Source organism: Helobdella robusta, assembly GCF_000326865.2.
Source record: "Helobdella robusta unplaced genomic scaffold HELROscaffold_15, whole genome shotgun sequence".
Lineage (NCBI taxonomy): Eukaryota > Metazoa > Annelida > Clitellata > Rhynchobdellida > Glossiphoniidae > Helobdella > Helobdella robusta.
Window position 1 is genome coordinate 3329753 of NW_008703839.1, and position 13730 is coordinate 3343482.

Genomic DNA, 13730 nt, shown 5'->3' on the forward strand with positions numbered 1-13730 from the left:
GGTTTAGTGTGTACAATATTCTGCGGCTCTATGCGGATTATTGATAGAAATTGTACCTCTTTATACCTTTTATTGATCCCCACTGAATGCAACGAATCAATAAAATCGTTAATGATACGCATTATTTACTGACATTCTTTTATTATCTTTGCACACGTACATTTGTGTGTGTGTGGTGTGTGCGTGTGTGTGTGTGTGGTGTGTGTGTGTGTCTGTGGATAACTTTGCGTATATGCGTGTGTAATCGTGTCAGTTTAACTTGAAAAAGGGAACAACAATCGTATCTAACAGAGGTTCGATAAAAGTATAAAAGTGACATGAAAAATTGCAAACGTTGCCAAAAGTCATAAGCGCGGGCACTGTTGTACCGGACTGAATGAACATTCCTCAGCACTGATACGATGCATAGCATACTTCATATTGAAATAGCTGTTGTCGCCGCTTAGCAACTGAACGTTCTGTATGTAACTGCCATGTTCTTTTTGAAGAAACGAGGAAGAAAATCCCATTTAAAAATAAACGGTTAATCTAAGACGGTTCCATCTTGACAATTATGACAGGAATTTTACAAAATTTTAAATAAATAAACGTTCTTGAAACATTTTTTTATATATTTACAGAGCTTAACATCTTTCAAACGGAAATGATATTTTTCAGAGGAAAGCGTTTTCTATACAGAGTCATACTACTTCATGTTCTGTTTGTTCAAGGTTCATATGTCTTTGTCTCAAAATTTATTTATCAATTTATGAAATTACAACATGAATAAATAAATGAATGAATATATATATATATATATATATATATATATATATATATATATATATATATATATATTTTATTTATTTCCTCTGTCGGTTGTCTCCAGTCTAAGTGGCCAAATGACTTGTCGCCGTCCGTTTCTGTCTTCCGCAATCTCTTCTAGTGTTACTCGCTAATTTTTCCAGTAGTTCTCCCGTGTAATGATAGTCCAGATTTTTCAAAATCTAGACTAAGACACTTGTTCCATCTTGTTTTAGGTTTGCCTTTTAATCTTCTCCCCTCTGGTTGATACTTCTAGATTTTCTCAGTTGTTCTGAGGTGTTCTCCATCTTCATCATTTGTCCTGCCCACTTTAATCTCCTTTTCTTAATAACATCACTAATATTCATTTGTCTTGTTTTTACCTGATTTCCGCGTTTGTGACATGATCCTTGTGGCCAATTGGCATCGTTCTTCTGATCCACATGTACACCCCCCCCCACACACAACACACACAAATATATATATATATATATATATATATATATATATATATATATATTTACAATATTTTATAAATTTGAATAAATATATGAACAAATGAATATATATATAATTGATATGTCTAGTAATTATTAGAATATTTATTTCAAAATATGTCAATGAAATAAATTGTTTCTACGAACCTACCCACAGTAAATAATACTAAGTACAAATACCTGGGGTGTTACACGGCCAGCAGAGATGGCGTCGGTGATCTTTCAGGAATGTCCTGGTACCAGAAGGATTTCAAAGTTGAGAACTGCATTGGCAGTTGTCAGAGCAAGGGTTATCCGTACGCGGGTGGTCAGCTTGGTGCTACTTGTTCATGTGGCTCCACTTATGGACAATTAGGAAAGTCTATCTGTAAGCTACTTTGCTGTTAATTACTCCGGTGTTACGGTCCTATGATAAATTTATCATCGTAAAATTTATTAAAAAAGTAATACTAATTAATAACAAGCAAAATAATTTGTTGATTGCAAGTTTGCATTACAACATGTTACAATGATTATTGCGGGGGACTCAACTCTAACGATATCTTTTACACGCTCGGTAAGAAATTCTTGTTTTGTCCATTTTCAATAAAGTTAAAAATTTGTATCATTTTGAAAGTGAAAATTGAACAGCCTAATGAAATAAATTTATAAACAGTTGTTTATTAAAATGTATTTTATTTGAATTTATTTATGTTGCAGACCAAACGCTGAACTACAGTAGAATATACAAGTTTTATAACGATGCTAAAATATTTGATGAAGCCAGGAAGACTTGTGTGATATCAAACGGTGAGATACCATCGTTGGATACAAGTGACAAGACAAGCGCTCTCCTGTTAGCAGTTCAGGACGCTACTGCAAACTCATACAACAAGTAAATGCACTTTCACACAGTTAATTATTTGAGTACATCATATTTTTTTAAAATAAAATATGTTTTTTATGTTGAATAAATTTTAGATTTTAAAAAATAGAGCAATAGAATGGACTAAAACGTATTAACACAAACTGCAGTAGTTTGTTCGTGTGGCTTGGCTTGAAGAGGAGACTCATTGGTCAGTCGCTGGAATGGACGGATGCATATCTCAAAGATTATGACCTTACATCATCAGGTTGGAATTGTTTCAACTAAAAACATTTCTTAACTTTTATAAAGTGTTTAATTCATTTTGATAATTTACATTGCATTAATATAAAGTTTTATAAATGAAGTCTATTTTTAAAGATTACACTAATTGGATTCAAAATGATTTACAAGAGGAGAATTGCGTTATAATCAATGTTAAATCGAAACTCTGGCAGTCTTCTTCTTGTGATAAGAAATATCCTTACGTGTGTTTTCAACTGCCCTTCTTAAACAGTAATTATTATTTCATCAGCATTTATTGATTGATATTTGTATTAATAACGGCTTGCATTATTTCACTTATTCAATTGATTTGAATGAATCTAGATAGCGGCAACCAGACGGGTGATCAGCAGCAGGATAGCAGCAGCAACGATATTTTGGATTCTGCCAGCGACCCCATAGTGTTGTACATAGTCCTTCCATTGTTTGCGTTATGCTACGGAGGATCGTGTGTTGCATTTTGTGCTTATAAAATCTACATCAACTGTTTCGACATCAGAAAAAAAAAGAAACCGCAAAAAATTGAAGTTTCGAAAGTTACCACTGAAACTATTAGAAGAAAGATGTCAACTATATACAGAGATTACAAGCTGGATGATTTGGAGCCATGTTGCAGCAGCAGTCTCACTGATGCGCCACTCATTTCAAAAAAATCTGTTGATTATTTAGCACCTCCCATGCACACACCCTTTTCAAAATCATTTACCAAGTCCTTCGCTGAATTTCAACCTCACAAATATTTTGGAAGTGTCAGTAAAGAAGACAAGCTTGAAAACGAACAAATATCTAAAATATCCAAATCGGCATTCTTCAATCCTAAAAGATTGACGAAACTAAAAATCGGAATGATTGATGACGTCATAAAAAGTAGTTCAGGTTTCAATACTGAAAAAAACTTTAAAGAACAACATCCAAATAGTAGCAAAGCACGAGACGAATCCCTTTTTATGCATGATTATCTGAAGCAGCAGGAAAGATCGCAGCTAGAAAAACATTTGAAAAAATCAAAGTTTCCGAAATCCACTGAGAAAAATGTTTCCGATGTAGCAAAGCATCAGTTGATGGCTCCAGGCCAGTGGGAACAGGATTCATTCGCACAGCAAAAGGAACAGCAACATCTGATCCCGCAAAACGAAGGTGTGGCTATTTCTGAAATTTTAAAGAATAAAATGAAACGACAAATGGTGTTAAAGAAATTGCGTATATTTGAAAAAAAATAAACAAAATAAACAATTTAGTATCGTTTTTTCAATATCGGCACTGAGTCCTTTTTTAAAAACCTGTTTATCTTATTATGTCATACATTTTATTGAGGTTAAATTTTATCAAATGTTTTTAAATGTCATTTATTCACACTATGTTTGCATTAATATTTATCGATACTGAGTTTTTTTTTCTTCAAATTCTCGTTACTTCATTTCAGTTGAACTCTCTTTCTCTTTCTCCCGCCATGTCTAATTTTAATTACCGAACTCTTTATCAACATGATCCATATGCTTAGAATACTCTAGAAAGACTCTTATTTTTTCTTGTTTCGTTTCGTTAAACCACTTACCGGTTCAGAACGGACCTCAATACGAGCCCACACACGGAGCTCAGTACAGAGCCCTGTTGTAAACGGCCTTTTTAGAAGGCTCGGTGGCAACTGATTGGTTGATCAATATTTACTGTAAATATATTAATATTTGAACTTGAAAAATTTGAACTTCGAAAAGAATTTTTTTTTTATTTATAACAACAACATTATTATTTTTTTATTATTCATTAATGAATAGACAATAAATAACAATTTTGTGGACTAATGAAAACGATATAAGAAAGTTTCGTGGCAAATGAAGAGCAGAGTAAAAATATTAACAGTAAGATGTACATTGCAGCTGGACAAACGTTAAAACAATTTCGTGACCGTAAAAATTTCACTGAACTTATTGCACGGACAAGGCACAAAGACGAAATATGTAGAAGCACCACAAATTGAATATGTACATTTACACAATTTACGAACAGTAAGTAAATAAAAAAAATATTGAACACCTTATGTAAAGATGTCCAATCTATAATATAAACAATACAATATACAAAGCATATTACTGTATCAAATATATATATATATATATATATATATATATCAATATACAAAGCATATTACTGTATCATATATATATATATAATATATGTATATATATATATACACATAAATAGTGTAATACGAATGAATAGACATTATATTGAAAATTGATATCTATGTAGACAGATAAATGTATAAATAAATAAACAAGTGAACAAACATAAAAATGAATGAAATAAATAATTAACAAATAAATAAATAAATAAAAATGAATATAATTCTGGAGGGGTGATGACTGATTGATTGGAGTAACGCGGTTAGCATAGATAGATCACCCGTCTCTCACACAATGAATGTTCAGAAGCGCTCGAGTAGCCAAAATTTCTATAATGCCTAGCACTACTAGTTATAAACCAACGTCACGAATCAATTGCAGTGAAGTGGGGCATGGACAACTTAGCAACAAATAACAATGGTACATTCTTCCTAGGCAAAAACCAGAATACATTTATTTGTAATAGATGATTAAATGAATAAATAAATAAATTATTAAATGAAAATAAATAACTAAATGTATATATATATATAAATAAATAAATAAATATATATATATATATATATATATATATATATATATATAGTGTGTGCGCTATTGAAATAATTAGATGATAGTGTATGTTGCGTTATTGCCATATGAACGCATTTTTCTTCCATTACGAATTTGACAAAAAATCATTCAAATTCAGGTTATCTTACTTAGTAGTTAGTTGGACAAAAATTATATATACCATACCTGTCAGTCATCTATATCTAAACGGTAATTAGTAAGCATATTTCAATTCATTTAAATAAACACATCTATAATATTTAATATAAATACATTCAGTTAAATAAGACTCAAAAACAGAGGTACATACCGAAATTGAATTAAACGCTCCCAATAGATTTATACGATGAACATAACCAAAAGCAGCGAAGTTGGTTGCTGATAAATAATTGTGAGTGGAGTTTCATGTCCTTGAAACATTTAAGAATTATTCCACGACATTCATTGTATCATCTACGCTTAATATTCCTATGAAAATATTTTTACAAGTTTTAAGAAATCTAACATAATATACACGAGAAAGAAGAAAAATAGAAACACACACACAGAGAAAGAAAAATAGGAGAGAGAGAGACAGAGAGAGGGAAAGAGCGCGAGTGAGAGTGAGAGAGAAAAAGAAAGAGAGATAAATTTTCAGTATTGTAAGGCATGTTATCGTTGAATAATACCCAGAATTACAAACTTATTAAGATGGCATTACGATCTTGTCTTGATGTAAACGTTTAAATGTTTACACCATAAAAAGTTATATAATGAGAAATGTACAACTTGACGTGTTATCTTGTTGTCTACCAATGAAAAATTTGAAACTTCAACGATTAATAACAACAAATTTTACAAAATTTCCATTATCGCAATTTTGAACAATTTTCCAGTTTTTACATGGAACAAAGGTTACATTAAAACTACATGAACAAAAGTGGACTGGGAGGATCAACGAATTTCGTTGTCCATGTCGTCTTCATTAACCTGACGAGAATTATTTTAGAAAAGATGAAATATTGTGTTTCTTTTCTCTTTATTCATTAAAATAGATACTTTGTGTATGTGCGCTTATGAGCACGCGCGTGTGTGAGTACGTGTGTTTGTATATGCAGATTGTGTATGTGCCGCAAATTTGACGTGCGCGCGAGTCTGTTTGGGAAATTTTTTAATGGGAAATAACTAAATGACTCATCAGCCGTCAGCAACAAATGATAGCCAAATGAGAGTGCACGAGTCAATAACCAAGGGTAGGAAATTCGTTAGCTGCATTGTTACTGCAACGATGAAGAAACCAGTTTTCTAACCAAACAAAAATTATGAATGAAGCAGCAACCTGCTCAATGTTTGCAATCTTCCAATCACATCCCGGAAGAGGAAGACCATCCATCCCGATCGGGCATGGGGCGTCTAAACCTGGAATTCCCTGAATATTTTTAAAACATTAAATATTTTAACCAAAATTGAAAAAAACGGTGAAAGCGAGTAAAATGGGTTATTTCAATTATCAACCGAATGATTTTTATCAAAACAACGTTTTAACTGTTACCTGGTTGCCTTTTTCACCTTTAGTTCCTTGCCTTCCGTCTGGACCTCTTGAACCCTATCGTGGAATAATTGTCTAATTAATTATTCTGTAAAGTTATTACTTTTTTTATAAGCAATTCATTCTACGAAATCTCAACAAAAATAATTCCAATTAGTACTTATTCCACTAAGCAGCAGAAATACAAGCATACAAGAAATACAAGCCACAAAAATAAAACAACGTAAAAGTTGGAAGCTCACTCTGTCTCCTTTTTCTCCTTTGAAACCTGGCTGTCCCTGCGTGGTTCACAAGAATATTAATTTTATTATATATAATCAATTAATTAATTAATTAATTAATTAATTAATACATTGTTTCGTTATTTCTTTTACATTCAGTGAGATAAGAAGACAAGATGACTGAAACACAAACGTTCCAAAAACTTCCCAACAGACTGTTGTTGAATGCCGGGCCTTATTGCAAGCAAATACTGCTAATGTTGTCATTTTCATCATTGTGCGGAATTAATTAAAGAGTAGATACATTTATAAAAGTCCAAATTTTAAAATCATGAAATGAACTTCCCGCGATAAAAACTCAGCGACGACTTCAACGATATAAAATAGAATCACATTGTGCTGATGACCCATTTATTTTACATAAAATAAAAGGGAACTACTATTTTTATCGATTTTGACTAAAATCGTGTAATAAACTTATAAATATATTATACTCTATTCAACGTTGAATTCAAAATATTGATCATCACAGCTCTATTTCTACAAAATACAAATACCGTCTCAATATATTGTGTCCAATTAATCATTGTGCTTTTGAAACCGTGCATATAGATATAGTATGTATATTGTATGTATGCAGCACAAATTACGAAATCTTTTCGAAGCTTCATCAGTTAAGCGCCGCATAAGTCGTAATTCAGTAAAAACTTCATAAAAAAAACTCAGAATACTTATTAATGTCATCGTTAACAGCCAATTAGTTATGTGTATGGTTTATTTTTATGTTTATGTGTATTGTTTATGTGTATTGTATATGTTTATGTGTATTGTTTATGTGTATTGTTTATGTGTATTGTTTATGTGTATTGTTTATGTTTATGTGTATTGTTTATGTTTATGTGTATTGTTTATGTTTATGTGTATTGTTTATGTGTATTGTTTATGATTATGTGTATTATTTATGTGTATTGTATATGTTTATGTGTATTGTTTATGTGTATTGTTTATGTGTATTATTTATGTTTATGTGTATTGTTTATGTTTATGTTTATGTGTATTGTTTATGTTTATGTGTATTGTTTATGTTTATGTGTATTGTTTATGTGTATTGTTTATGTTTATGTGTATTGTTTATGTGTATTGTTTATGATTATGTGTATTATTTATGTGTATTGTTTATGTTTATGTGTATTGTTTATGCTAAACCATTTTTTTATAGCTAAATAACAGCGATCTATTTAACCCATTTATTTCTAATAATTAAAAAATTCTAACCATGAATCCACGCGGGCCCTGAATGAAGTAAAATTTCAGTGGCAACATTTACAATAGCGATAATGATAATAACACTAAACTTAACCGATACGAAATTAAAAAGACACAGGAAATACACGCATTTGCATGTGCACAGGCACACACACATACACACACATACAACAAAACACACACACATACAAACAAACGTATATAAACACACAAACACAATTACACTCGCACAGACACACTGACAAATCCAAATACACACATACAAACACACACATACAAACAGTGGCATATAAACGCAGAAATATAAAACAAACACACACACCCTTGCTCCGATTGGTCCCATGTCTCCTTTTGTTCCTTGAGAACCTTTTTCACCAGGGGTGCCGTTTCGACCCTCCAATTAAATTCAAATTTTGCTTAAATTTTATTATTAATGATTAATAATTAAAAATTGAAAATTCTATTAAATCTATGATCACGGTTTCAACACGACATTTGTAGGTTCTCCAGATTTACTCCTTCGTTCCAACAAACACATGCTATTATTATTGATATTATTACACATAGCCTGCGTGAAAGATTTTAGTGGCATCACTTGAGGGCCTTGTAAGGATTGTAATATTCGTCAAGGAAGATGTTAAATATCATCAGTAGAAAAAAATTTGTTTGGTTGTTTGTTATTTTTAACAGCAATAAAATCATCATTACTACAATCGTTGTTATTGTTACATTACAATCATCGTTCATGTCAGCAACAGTTGAATGAAGTGTGAACAAGCCAATTTAGAGGATTTAATGTTCCATTGAATAAAATGCATTAGAAGCAAAGTTAGGTGAGTACAAAAAATTTGTTAAATTAAACTTGCTACTAAAAACTCTTGTTATACAAACATTAAGAAAATGTTATAAAATAATTTTACGGTATTAAACCTTTTGCACTTGAATAAAGCCACTATCTAAATTTATAAGACGCATAACTGTTAAAATAATGAAATTGAACGCGCTTTATTTGATGCTACACAAAATCGAAAAGCTAAATATACCTACACTATGCAGTTTCAAAAGTTTGATGTTACGTCTACAATACAAAAATAATCTAAAAAGCTGTTATATCTTTAAAACTAAAAATACGTATGCAGCATGACGTGTTAATTGGTTTCATGTTAATATCGACTTACTGCTGTAAGACTTGCTTTGCCCGGCTCACCGACCGATCCCTTATCACCCTTTTTGTTTTCATTCAACAGATAAATTCAACTAAATTGTTTTTACAGCTTGTTTCAGAATAGCACATCAATCGTTTATAAAAAAATTTCAAACTTTTCAATATTTTCAGAAAATTTATTATAAGAACAAAGATTTATGGTTAGAGTGAGAGTAGATGCTTAACGCGAACGTTAGCTGGACTACATATAAAAATATAATTCTGGCAAATGTTCATGAAATGAATTTGAAGAACTCACAGTATTGCCTAGATTTCCTTTTTCTCCTTTTTGACCTTGCAAACCCTGAAAAAATTTTAATTAATTTCTGAAAAAAACACAGCATTATCTTAAACAAGCTTAATAATCATATTTTAATGTTACCTTACAAATATTGAAATAATGTTACTCTACTTTTAATACAATTTATTGAAATGATTAAGCCACTTCCTTAATTTTTTGCTCACCATTCGATAAAAGAAAAACCGATAATTCAATAAAATATTATATAAATAAATAATCCTCATTATTTTAAAAAGTTTTATGAAGTTAAAAAGTTTTAAAGATTTCTTTTGCCAATTGTTCATGTTTCAAATTCGCGTAAGAAATTTGTAAGGAAATGTGTAACTTTTGAAATTTGTGGATAATTTTTAAACGCACAAAATCAGTTTTTCAATTGTTTGGATCAATCACAACAACCACACAGACAATGTTTTTGATGATTTTTAACAATATTTAATTAATTTTAAGATGAATTGTTTGTGCCTACTTCATTCATATAACTTTGATATAAAAATTGAACTATAGCATTAGAATTTAACGTTGACTGGGCAGCGTTTGCTTCATGGCATAGTCACATTCGAAATTCATCTACCATATGAATATTCGTCGTATAAAATATAAAAAAATGTGTGGCGTCTAAACTTCTCCGTTTTGCGATTAAAGTTCCATGATCTTCATTTCAAATAACAAAAATCTATAAAACGAAAAAAACACTTTGACTAAAAGCTTTAAACTTTCTAATAAAATCAGTAATTACTAGCATCCCGTTGAATGTTTATCAAAATTCAACTAGAGAAACAGTCAAATTAGAATCATGAAGTACGTTGCATTATTAGTTCGCGCCCTATCGTAATTTGTTAGGTAATGAGGTTAGACACAGACATCCATTGTATTTTTTTTCTAATGTATTTATCAGATAAAACAAGTTATGTATGTTAAAGTGAAGAATAAAAGTAAAAAGATTAATAACAATGACGTTAGCAATAATCAAAATATGGCTATTTCAAAAGCCCGACGGCAACAGAGCTGTCTTGAATTCGCAAGGGACAGTGTCCGTAGACAGATGAGTTACAAATTAGAAACACTCCACATCATATGTTGTGAGTGCGTGTAGGTTGGCAATTAAAATTGAATGATAAAACTGAAATGATTAGAAAGTAACAAGCAACTAACTGCTTCTCCTTTGTTTCCAGGCCATCCTCGGTCGCCCTGCAGTATAATTTTTTATCTTATACAAACTTCAACATTTCCATTTTTTTGAAACTAACTTGGTATACACATTTATCTAAAACAATAATTTATATCATTTCACCTTTGAGCCAGGCAGTCCTTGAGGACCCTATAAAATTTAAAAAATTGTATTTAGAATTAGTAATTAATTTTCCCCCTAATCGGTTCATTTAGCAACTCACACTTGGTCCTATAGGCCCTTGAGGTCCAGGAATCTAACAGGTCAGTTACATTTTTTTTTAAATTAAATAAATTCAATGTAATAATTAATAGAAAAAACGAATCTAAGTTTTGAATCTAACTAACGTTACCATTTTCACGAAATTGAGATTGTCGTGATAGATTTCCGCACATTGCCCCTTCAAAAAAATATTAAACAAAAACTGTAGAATTATTATGAATAAAAATAAATGAATAAATAAATAAGGAAATAAATGAATAAACAAATAAGTAAGTGAAAAACGTACAGGTAGACCAGGTTCTCCAGGGATTCCAGCTTGGCCATCCCTTCCTTGAGGACCGTGATCACCTGGTTCGCCTTTTTGCCCTTGAATGCCCTTGATAATTAAATAATATTTAAAAATTTTTTCAAGTAATTTGAAAATTTTACAAATTTCTTTGCACCATCGGCCCTTCTTTTCCATTTTCTCCATCTTTTCCATTGATTCCAGGTAATCCATCTATTCCCTGTCCAAATTAAAAATTTCAAACTTTTTCCAAACTATAAATATATTTGAATGTAAATATTTACCTGTTCTCCTGGAATTCCCATATCTCCTTTATTCCCTTTCATTCCTACTTCTCCTGGCGGGCCCATGGAACCTTGATAGCCCATGGGTCCTATGGAACCCTACAGTTCAATTTGGCATTGATCAATTATTTTGCACAAATTAAATTTATTAGAATAATAGTTAAAATTTTTTATAAATGTCTTGATCGATGTCAAAATTGTTTGTTTTATAAAACATTTCTATCTGCTCAAGTGAGTAATTAATGGAAAAACTTCCATTCATTTAATTTTTAAAATAAACAAAAAACTGTTATTAATTTTATATATTGATTATATACTGATTTTAATACATTAAAAAAATGAAGTTATTAAATATAATTTTTTAAATTTTGAAATAATGGAACAATTTATTCTTAACCTTTTTGCCTCTCTTTCCCAAATTGCCCTTATCACCTTTTTCCCCTTGAAGTCCCGTTAAACCGGGTAGACCAATCTCTCCCTGTGTAAAACGTGAACATGGTATGCATCAGTAGACATTGGCTTGAAAGGTTGTTTTTTTGACAAACTTTTCTTCCAGGAGGACCTGGTGGACCGGGTGGACCTGGTGACCCCTCAATAAATCCTGTTGCTCCATCTTGCAACATTCCCGATATTCGTCCAACATCACCTTTTTCCCCTTTTGCACCCTAAACAAAAGATAATGACTTTAAAACAAAAATTTGTAAAGAAAATTGAGAAAATTGAGTTTAACCCTTTTTCCAACTAAACCAGGTTCTCCTGGCATTCCTGGAAGACCTTCAATTCCTTGAGGACCAGGAATTCCTTGATTACCAACGTCACCTTTGTCTCCTTTAAGACCAGGTTCTCCAGGAAATCCAGGGTCTCCTTGAAAACCCATTTTACCAGGATAACCAGGGTCTCCTCTCTCACCAGGTAAACCTTGAGGACCTCTCAATAATTCCAACTGTGTTTCGTTTAAAACCTTAAATTTCGGTTAATTGTTTCAGTATATATTGGCATTGTTTCAGTATATATTGGCAAAATAAAAAAAAGTTAAATTTAAGGAAATTTACGCATGTGTGGCATTCTGAAGATGATCCTGGTTCTCCCGGAAAACCAGGAATTCCCACAGGACCTTCAATACCCTGGTCACCTTTTTCACCTTTTGGTCCTTGTTTTCCAGGATTACCTGGCAATCCTGGTGTTCCTGTTGTACCTGGAGGTCCCTAATTAATTTTTATAAGCTAACGTTGATTTGATTACTTTTTACGTATATATATATATATATATATATATATTATATATATATAATATATTATATATATATGAGCATTATATATATATATATATATATATATATAATGCTCACTTGTGGTCCCAGTAATCCATTCACCCCGTCAACTCCAGGTTGACCTGCTTTTCCTTTTTTACCGGGAATCCCTGGCTCTCCCTTTAAAAAAATTTCAAACAAATGAAAAAAGTTGCTGAATTACTTTTCAATGCAAAACTAAAACTTACTTTCAATACGATGACTTGGTATTTAACTCCCTGCAAGAATAATTTTTTAGTTTCACAAAATTCTACCATTGATTCTTGTTTCAGACTTTTGAGGAGTATGCAATATTTTTCTCAAAAAAAATTGGCTTCAATAAATTTTGAACTTAATTAAATGAATATTCTTAACTGGACCTTAATTTTCATCATTTCTGAGTATCCGATCTTGTCGTCGTGCAGTTTGATTGATCGTTTGCCGGGCTTAATAAATAATGTTTGAAGCAGTTTTACGTGATGATTCGATGGTTGCATACAATCAATACAAAGACATTTTGTTGTGTTAGTTACCGTAAAAATTGTTTACTCGCTTACAGATGCAAAATATCATCATAGATGATCAATAAATGATAGACACCGTAACATGTATTTTTATATACCTTCGTTGTGAAATGGATGTTGCTGACTGTACCGTCGTCACCCAACACTTCGTTGTAGACCGTCTTGTCGAGGGATCCCTGTGGTGAGAAGGTTTTGTGAGGTTTTTTTGTGAGGTCATTCAAGAGTTTCAAGTGCTACATTGTTAAATGTTTTTTTAAAATGCAGTTATAAAATAGAGATAGCAATCGATTGAAATGTTAATATGCATGTCGTCGGTATTCGGGCCGTACGGCATCATCGTCTGGATTTTTCTTT

At 31.4% G+C, this 13730-nt stretch overlaps 2 protein-coding genes across 2 annotated transcripts; one reads left to right on the top strand and one right to left on the bottom strand.

Annotated features, from left to right (window-relative positions):
• Positions 1-643: 643 nt before the first annotated feature.
• On the top strand, positions 644-3629 carry HELRODRAFT_169488 (hypothetical protein; the record flags this gene model as incomplete). The annotated part of the gene is made up of 5 exons (XM_009015291.1): positions 644-710; positions 1438-1647; positions 1980-2154; positions 2295-2392; positions 2734-3629. The coding sequence occupies 5 exons, from the start codon at positions 644-646 to the stop codon at positions 3627-3629; spliced, it is 1446 nt and encodes a 481-aa protein (XP_009013539.1).
• Positions 3630-5467: 1838 nt separating this feature from the next.
• On the bottom strand, positions 5468-12999 carry HELRODRAFT_110155 (hypothetical protein). Its single transcript, XM_009015292.1, has 12 exons — positions 12937-12999; positions 12617-12769; positions 12312-12468; positions 12110-12171; positions 11565-11663; positions 11281-11370; positions 8422-8493; positions 8109-8126; positions 6855-6890; positions 6616-6669; positions 6403-6492; positions 5468-6053 (listed from the first exon to the last, which is right to left on the bottom strand). The coding sequence occupies exons 3-12, from the start codon at positions 12439-12441 to the stop codon at positions 6018-6020; spliced, it is 687 nt and encodes a 228-aa protein (XP_009013540.1). The 5' UTR covers positions 12442-12468; positions 12617-12769; positions 12937-12999; the 3' UTR covers positions 5468-6017.
• Positions 13000-13730: the final 731 nt, after the last annotated feature.

Bases quoted from the DNA above. Each gene is read 5' to 3' on its own strand.
- HELRODRAFT_110155 (XM_009015292.1), bottom strand. From the start codon at position 12,441: ATGGGTTTTCAAGGAGACCCTGGATTTCCTGGAGAACCTGGTCTTAAA. The intron at 12,172-12,311 runs GTTTAGTTGGAA...TGCAAGATGGAG, and splicing joins AGGAATGCCAGGAGAACCTG to CAACAGGATTTATTGAGGGG. The intron at 6,493-6,615 runs GTAACAGTTAAA...AAAAATATTCAG, and splicing joins AAGGTGAAAAAGGCAACCAG to GGAATTCCAGGTTTAGACGC.